Source organism: Salmo trutta, chromosome 24, assembly GCF_901001165.1.
Source record: "Salmo trutta chromosome 24, fSalTru1.1, whole genome shotgun sequence".
NCBI lineage: Eukaryota > Metazoa > Chordata > Actinopteri > Salmoniformes > Salmonidae > Salmo > Salmo trutta.
In genome coordinates this window covers 25,473,931-25,483,263 of record NC_042980.1, presented here as the reverse complement: position 1 = coordinate 25,483,263, position 9,333 = coordinate 25,473,931, and the positions used below count along the sequence as shown (strand labels likewise).

The 9,333-nt window shown below is 43.3% G+C and overlaps 1 protein-coding gene across 1 annotated transcript in view; it reads right to left on the bottom strand.

Moving 5' to 3' along the window:
* The window catches only part of LOC115160978 (receptor tyrosine-protein kinase erbB-4), a gene marked incomplete in the record, with an annotated part of 167,370 nt that overhangs the window by 74,137 nt on the left and 83,900 nt on the right, over nucleotides 1-9,333 (bottom strand). The window contains 2 exon segments of the mRNA XM_029711599.1: nucleotides 1,103-1,168; nucleotides 7,818-7,950. Of these exon segments, the coding sequence (XP_029567459.1) occupies nucleotides 1,103-1,168; nucleotides 7,818-7,950 (199 nt within the window).

The window sequence follows — 9,333 nt, the reverse complement described above, 5'->3', positions numbered from 1 at the left end:
AAAGAGAGAAGGGAGCAGGGAGCAGGGAGAAGGAGAAGGGAGAAGAGAGAAGGGAGAATGGAGAAGGGAGCAGGAAAAGGGGAGCATAGATAAAGGTGGTGAATGATCTACTTGTCTAGACAGGAGATGAACGCAAGGACAAGGAGCATCATAACACAGTCTGAGACAACACTTGAGAGTCCACAGGGACACACACATTTACAAACTCACTCACAGATATATGGAAACACACAATCACGTACGCACACACATTCACACACACACAAACAGTCACACAAAGACAGTATTGCTTAACACATGTCAGGATTTAATTTAACATGGAATAAAATAAATAGTGAAGCTCGCTGGCACACTTTAACTGAGAATACAATGAATTATGCTTCGAGGGCAATCGAAGGCCTAGTCTGGATCTCAAATTACACCCTACGTCTTATATATTGCCTTACTTTTGATCAAGGCCCATAGTGCTCCGGTCAAAAGTAGTGCACTATATATCCGGAACAGAGTGCCAATTGGGATGCAGCCCTTGTCTTTGGTCACAAGTGATTTCAGTTTATGGTAGGGACAGAAAAGAGAGAAAGAGAAAAGCTCTAGAGAGACTTTATTAATGGACACAATATGATTCATGTTTTTGCTGATGGCAGCTATTTGGAAAAAAAGTCTGTCTACTGATAGTGATAGGTGAATGTTTCTACCAACTCAACTTAGATGAATCCACTGACTGACTGCAAGTCGCTCTGGGTAATGTAATGTAGGATAGTGTTATGGCACACTTAGTACGCTATACAGGATTTCTTGGCATAACCATATAATACATATCATTATTTATTGTCTGTAGTATTAAGTCCGAATGTGCAGGAGTGAGGATAATTTAACAGTGCATGTCATGAATGCTTGAGGATGGTTCTATGCTTGAGGATGGTTCTATGTGTGTGTGTGTGTGTGTGTGTGTGTGTGTGTGTGTGTGTGTGTGTGTGTGTGTGTGTGTGTGTGTGTGTGTGTGTGTGTGTGTGTGTGTGTGTGTGTGTGTGTGTGTACACGTATGTGTTAGACTGTGTCTCTAGAGGATCTTACCGGGCCATGACAGGTCAGGGAGTAATCGTCTGCTCTCTCACACTGGGCATCACACTCCACACACACCGAGCCGTTGGCATACTCACGCACCTCCCTGAAAACCAGAGATGGAGAGAGGGGGGGGGACAGAACACGAGGAAGGGTGAGAGAGAGGGGGGAAACCAAGGGAGGTAGAGGAAGATGAAGGGAGGTAGGGGGAAACGGAAGAAAGGAGGAGAGAGGCAGAGAGGGGGAAGGAGAGAGGGGGAGAGGGGAGAAAGAAGGAGGGAGGCAGGGGGAAGATAAGAGGGAGAGAGAGGGATACAGTGGGGAAAGTGAGAAAAAAAGAAGCGTGTCAGATACAGACTCTACAGGAAGGGAGGCGAGCTGTGCTCCACTGTGCTCCACTGTGCTCCCCAGTGCTCCTCTGGCTCTGTTTAGAGGAATAGCTGGAAGGGTTTCATGGTCTCAGGCGCTGCAGTCACTGTACTGTGGTACACCCACTCTTCCATTGTGTATACTGTACACAACTAGCAACAGCCTGCTAAGATGGCTGACATGAGCCTGGACATGAGCCTAGACTACTGCAGATGGAAATTAAATGAGAACTGAAAACTAACAAAAAGGATGGGTGCATCCGACATTGTACCCTATTACCTATATAGACCATATAATCCCCATAGGCAGTGGTCAAAAGCAGTGCACTATAAAGGGAATAGGGCTCTCTTTCAGATGTAACCAATGTCTTTTGCCTAAATTATAAAAATAAATACATACTACATACAGTTTTAAGTAAAAGACAACAGTGATCAATTACATCGTACATTTCTCAAACCTCAATCAATCGCCTTCATCAATGTCAACATTAGTTGAGACTGCTAAATATTTAGATCAATATTTAACCAATAGCTACCTGGACTATCTGCATTGGCCCTTTTTGCACATACGTTGTTGTTTACTATCTATCCTGTTGCCTAGTCACTTTAACCCTACCTATATGTACATATCTAACTCAATGACCTTGTATCCCAGCACACAGACTCAGTACTGGTACCCTGTGTATATAGAAGTTATCTTTACACAATGTGGATTTATTCCTCATGTTATTATTTTTCTATTATCTCTCTCTCTGCATTATGGGGAAGAATTTCACTGTTAGTCTACACCGGTTGGTTACGAGCATGTAACTAATAATATTTGATTATATTTGATTTGAGGAAACAATCAATGTGTGTGTATGTGTGGAGTGTGTGTATGAGTGTGGCATCTGGTGTGTGTGTGGCATCTGGTGTGTGTGTTTGTGTGGTGTGTGTGTTTGTGTAGTGTGTGTGTGTGGCGTGTGGTGTGTGTGTGGTGTGTGTGTGTGTGTGTGTGTGTGGCATGCGGTGTGTGTGGCATGTGGTGTGTGTGTGGCGTGCGGTGTGTGTGTGTGTATGCATGTGTGTGTGTGGAGGTGGGCTTTTATATCTCGTTCTCCTGTTTAATTTGGCACAAGGTCACTGGATGAAGTCATGGGCTTATTTAGCGTTGAGCATGCACTGCACATGCTGAGAATGTTCAATCTGATGTATTCCATGACGCTACACTACACCCTCCAGCATCCGAGCTAATTATCTTGGCTATATTGATACAATCACTTTAGTGTAGCATGGCTTTCCAGCTAATGCTAACGGGTGTTCCATACTTTCAAAAATCAATTAACTAAAGTGGTGTCTTGTTCCTTTTTCACAACATTAAAATCAGAAGTCACTGGTGGGGCTTGAAAAGTCATTAACTAACAGACAAAATATAGCAAAGAGATTTAGCTTGGCACCCTTTAACATTAATGTGTGTGTGTGTGTGTGTGTGTGTGCGTGCGTGCGTGCGTGCGAGTGTCTGCCTTTAATACTAACAAGAGGAACAAGAGAAACTCTGGTGTATGCTGTGGGCAGACATGGGTTCAAGTACTATTTCAAATAATTTTGGATACTTAATCTGAGCATTACTGAGCTTGTCTGGGGCAATGGAAGCAATAGAATAATCGCATAACGTGCAAACCCCACCCATCTGGCACTACAGGCAGGCTAAAGCAATGCTAAAAGTATTAGAAAGATTTCAAATGTTATTTGTACCCAGGTCTGGCTGGGACGATATGTGTGAGGAGGAAGTCTGTGTGATGTTTCCTCCCTCTGTTTAATAACAAAAGGAATACCTCCATGGGACCTGAAATCAAATTAGGATTAATTATGCTTTATCCGGTCAACACAATGCCATGCAGGGTGGCACGGGAGGTAGGTCTTTGTCTGGTAAAGCTATGATTTAAATGGGTTATGGTTTAACATGTCCTTTATGTTAGCTTAGTCTCCCGTGGTTCTCCATAGGGTTTAGCTTCTCTATTGCCTAAGTCTCTCTCTCTCTCTCTCTCTCTCTCTCTCTCTCTCTCTCTCTCTCTCTCTCTCTCTCTCTCTCTCTTTTTTTTGTTGTAGGACAGAGGCACGTCAGTTACACAGCACTTAACACCTCTGTTCTAACACAAGACCTGGAGGACAGAAACTTTTAGGCAAAGACCTCACTTCCTCACGGGAGATCCAACCTAAATCTCCACTATAACAATTCTACTTTGTGTCTGTGTCGTCATCTTTTCTAGCAAACCTGTTGTGCTGACTCAGTCACTCAAAATAGACAATTACCTTCAAGACAGAGACGTTAGGAAATGCAAAATATATGTTTTTCCTTCTAGATAGTGCCCCACAGTGAACAAGACATTGTCTCAACCAGTCCAAAGTTTGGACCCACCTACTCATTCAAGGGTATTTCTTTATTTTTACTATTTTCTACATTGTAGAATAATAGTGAAGACATCAAAATGATGAAATAACACGTATGAAAACATGTAGTAACAAAAAAATGAGTTTTATACTTGAGATTGTTCAAAGTAGACACCCTTTGCCTTGATGACAGCTTTGCACACTCTTAGCATTCTCTTAACCAGCTTCACCTGGAATGCTTTTCCAACAGTCTTGAAGGAGTTCCAACAGATGCTGAGCACTTGTTGGCTGCTTTTCCTTTACTCTGCAGTCCAACTCATCCCACACCATCTCAATTGGGTTGAGGTCGGTGATTGTGGAGGCCAGGTCATCTGATGCAGCACTCCATCACTCTCCTTCTTGGTCAAATAGCACTTACACAGCCTGGAGGTGTGTTTTGGGTCTTTGTCCTGTTGAATGATAGTCCCAATAAGCGCAAACCAGATGGGATGGCGTATTGCTGTAGAATGCTGTGATAGCCATGCTGGTTAAGTGTGCCATGAATTTTAAATAAATCACTGAGAGTGTCACCAGCCTAGCACCCCCACACCATCACACCTCCTCCATGCTTCACAGTGGGGAACCACACATGTGGAGATCATCAGTTCAACCTACTCTGCGTCTCACAAAGACACGGTGGTATTCAGACTAAAGGACAGATTTCCACCGGTCTAATGTCCATTGTTGTGTTTCTTGGCCCAAGCAAGTCTCTTCTTATTATTGGTGTCCTTTAGTAGTGGTTTCTTTGCAGCATTTCAACCATGAAGGCCTGATACATGCAGTCTCCTCTGAATAGTTGTGTCTGTTACTTGAACTCTGTGAAGCATTTATTTGGGCTGCAATTTCTGAGGCTGGAAACTCGAATGACCTTAACCTCTACAGCAGAGGTTTCTCTGAGTCTTCCTTTCCTGTGGCGATCCTCATGAGAGCCAGTTTCATCATAGCGCTTGATTGTTTTTACGACTGCACTTGAAGACACTTTCAAAGTTCTTGCCATTTTCCGTATTGACTGACCTTCATGTCTTAAAGTAATGCTGGACTGTTGGTTTCTCTTTGCTTATTTGAGCTGTTCTTGCCATAATATGGACTTGGTCTTTTACCAAATAGGGCTATCTTCTGTATTTCACCCCTTCGTTGACACAACACAACTGATTGGCTCAAATGTATTAAGAAGGAAAGAAATTCCACAAATTCACTTTTAACAAGGCACATCTGTTAACTGATATGCATTCCAGGTGACTACCTCATGAAGATGGTTGAGAGAATGCCAAGAGTGTGCAAAGCTGTCATCAAGGCAAAGGATGGGTACTTTGAAGAAATTTGTTTTAACACTTTTTGGGTTACTACATGATTCCATATGTGTTATTTCATAGTTTTGATGTCTTCACTATTATTCTACAATGTCGAAAACAGTACAAATAAAGAAAAACCCTTGAATCAGTAGGTGTCCAAACTGTTGACTGGGACTGTATATACAATATAAAACTATGTAGGACTGGGCAATATCGCCAAAATATCACATCACAATATTGTTCTCTGAATAGTAAAAGTTCTACATATGTTTTATGAGTAGTGCATGACCCTTGAATGGAAACAAAATGGTACTAAGTGGTTTTAATTGGCTTTCTCCATTCTGATGGTTTAATACTCAACCAAACTCGGACAAAACTGACAGTGAAGTAGTCCAATGTGTAGAACGTTTCATCTAATTTAGCACTGTATCAAAATATTGTTATAGACAGTGTTGTAAAAATACATACCGGTATGTGAATCCATACCGGTATACCAGTATTCATGATATATCGCCCAGCCCTAATACTATGGGGTAGTTTAACAGTACCAGACACAGATTAAGCCTAGTCCTGAATTTGAAAGTGGTTTTCATGGAGATTCTCCATTGAACATGCTTTTTAGTCCCAGACTTAGTCTATGTTCTGGAAACCACCCCTATGTGTTCTACAGTATGTACTTCTATGGTCTCAATAGACTTCAGTCAGTAGCGTCTCGTGGCTCTGTGATTGGTTAGTAGCATCTCTCGTGTTCCTTTGATTAGCCGAGCTGTGAGCGGTGGCGTGCAGACAGGCAGACAGGTAGGCAGAGCGTGGCCCCGTGCGCAAGCAGTGACTGTGACACGCAGTGACACGCCTAACCCCCCTGCCCTGCGCCTCTCCTCTCTCGACTGGCGTACCTCTCCAAACTGGCCTCACGTTTCTCGACTACGAAGGGCCCCGATGGCTGCCTGGGCCTAGAGCCAGTCAGTCTGCAAAGCAAAACAAGCATCCATGTCTGTCTCTACTGTGGTGTACACCAGCCATAGACATAGAACCGTTACTCTATTTCTACACCACACTGGAGTTTAGCTTTGTCTTTAGTCTGGCTTACGGTTGAGATGGTGACATTTACCTTTGAAAGTCTCACCTGTTATTGCCATTGAAAAACAGCCTTTTAAACAATTTATTACAGAGGATTTTACAGAAAAACAACAACAACAACATAGACAATGTAGCAACAAAATGTAAAATAGTGCAGGAAATACAAACCCATAACCAATCCCCCTAATCACCATATGAGTACACTCCCTCAGACCCCTCCATGTTGTCTCCTGTCTCCTACTAACACTACAGTAAGTACACTCCTGTGTGTGTGTGTGTGTGTGTGTGTGTGTGTGTGTGTGTGTGTGTGTGTGTGTGTGTGTGTGTGTGTGTGTGTGCATGTGCATGTGCGTGTGCATTGGTCTGTGTGTTAGTGTGTGTGTGTGTGTGTGTGTGTGTGTGTGCGCATGTGGAAGTGCGTGTGCATTGGTCTGTGTGTTAGTGTGTGTATGTGTGTGTGTGTGTGTGTCTGTGTGTGTGTGCGCATGCATGTGCATTGGTCTGTGTGTTAGTGTGTGTGTGTGTGTGTGTGTGTGTGTGTGTGTGTGTGTGCATGTGCATGTGCGTGTGCATTGGTCTGTGTGTTAGTGTGTGTGTGTGTGTGTGTGTGTGTGTGTGCGCATGTGCAAGTGCGTGTGCATTGGTCTGTGTGTTAGTGTGTGTATGTGTGTGTGTGTGTGTGTGTGTGTCTGTGTGTGTGTGCGCATGCATGTGCATTGGTCTGTGTGTTAGTGTGTGTGTGTGTGTGTGTGTGTGTGTGTGTGTGTGTGTGTGTGTGTGTGTGTGTGTGTGTGTGTGTGTGTGTGTGTGTGTGTGTGTGTGTGTGTGTGTGTGCGTGCGTGCTTCTGTCTCATATATTGTAACATCTCTACTCTGTAAATCCACACTGCAACAGATGAAAACAACCTTAATCTTATCTCCCCTGTTATTTACCGGAGGGTTTTGTTGTGGTGGTTTATCCTTCAGGTATGAAGTGTTGTGTCTGACCTGGCCTCATCCCTGCCTGCGTCCCAAATGGCACCAAAATCCATATATAGTGCACTACTTTGAAACAGAACCCTATGGGCCCTGGTTAAAAGTAGTGTACTATATAGAGAATAGGGTGCCATTTGGGAGGCAGACCATCTTTCATACAAACACACATCTATTTTTCTCTGATATTTGAGAAACAAGTAAGTTCATTCTTGGTCCATTATTGCAGTATCTTTCTATCTTTCACAGGAGCCTGTAGATTGTGTTTACACCATGTTTTCTCCCGTTCAGGGATTACCGGAATGAAAGAGGGAAGGGACTGGTGTCTACACAGACAGTAGTTATATTGTACACTTACTGGTCTGCCGAACAGGTAATACATAGTACTACTGAAAGAAAATCACTATATAAAAATATTATTCTGTAAATCCTTTCATTTACAAGTCATACTTGTACTCAGACCTAAAACTCAAACAAAAGTACTTTCACTGAGGTAAAAGAGTTGTTAGTTGGACAGCTGTATTTCGCTTTATCTTCATGCATATTGATAGTGATACTGTCATAATGTAATTGTGTTATACTGTCAAGTGTCTACAGTATCTGTCATTATGTGATACTGGTATATCTAACTCACCCTTCATAGAGGTTGCAGGTGTCCACACAGATGCGTCCCCGGCTGAAGTAGCGACAGGACAGGCACTGGTCTGGTCCCGGCCCCCAGCAGCCAGCGTCTGAACACAGAGGTTCACACACCATCCGCTCAGTAGCTGAGAAACACAGGAATACAGGTTAAGACTGGGGTTAGGGGTCAGACAGAAGGTCAACAACCATCCACAGTAGCATGACAGGGTTAGGTACTGGACAATATTGATCTTTTTTTTATTGGAAAGGATATGGGTGGCGCCATTGGCTACTAAAATTACAACTTTTATTTTTCAAGGCTACTGTGTTAATCTGAGGCCAGTCAGTCAAACAGTGGTTTCAACTCAACTATGAGCTCCCCTTCCTCTCCTCTCTCTCTCTTCCAGGTCCATCTGAGGGAGGGTGGATCAATGGTCACATGTTAATTGTCTACACTGTACTGTCCGTGTGTCTGCCATCTGCAAAAGGTAATGCCAGCCAGACACACCATGCAGGTCTATGTCAAAGCCCCTTTCTTAGAAGTTCACGGTGAAATTAGAGCATTAGAGCATCTAACAAGGTAGAGCTGAAGCAGAAAGGTAGAGACATGTCCCACCATGCAGATCTATCTCAAAGATCCTTCGTTAGAAGTGGAAGTGTACGGTGATGTGAATCCGGGAATCCCGGTTGGAACATTTACGGAATCAAGAAGGAATAAGCAGGAAATCCAGAATTTTCAGACCGTGATTTTCTGGAAAACCTGGGATTTTGGGGAAAGATACCTGATTTTTGCAACCCTAATCTGTCTGTAGAGAGCTAAGGTAGAGAGGGAGACGGAGAGATGGGTCTGTGAGAGGAGACCGACTGTGAGCTGTAGTTGTGTTCTCCCATTATACTGTAATAGTGCTAACCAAACAGTGACGGGGTAGTAAATTAGCTTCAGTAACACCTGGGTGTACAAGCTAACTGTGATGACGAATGACAAGACAAGAAAAAAAGGGAGAAAAAACTAAACTAAACTCTGTCATTATCTTTTCAGCATCAGCAGATTCTGGCAAAGATAATGATTAAGGCGGCTTTTAGTCCAACTGTCCCTCTGTGCAGGAAAGAGGCTCTCTGTACTCAACTGATATGAGTGGACAGATGCCATACCACTACAGTATGAGCAGCCTACTATCTGTGCATAATAATACCAGGAGTGAGATCTCTCTCCAGCTCGGTTTAGAATATTATATGGTTGCTACATAGTCTCTCGTGACATACTGTTCAAATGTAGAAGCCGGCCAGCGGACACTTCAGATTCATTTCTAGGTTCCAAGATTGTTACCCAACATTGCACACAGCACTGTGAGAAGTCGAGGGTCTGTGGGCTGAGGGCTACTATTTCATACAACAGTTGTGTCCCAAATGGTACCCTTCTACCAGTATAGTGCACTACTTTTGACCAGGGCCCTATATACCGTGGTCAAAAATAGTGCACTACGTAGCGAATAGGGTACCATTTGGGACATGTCAGAAGTGATTTCCAT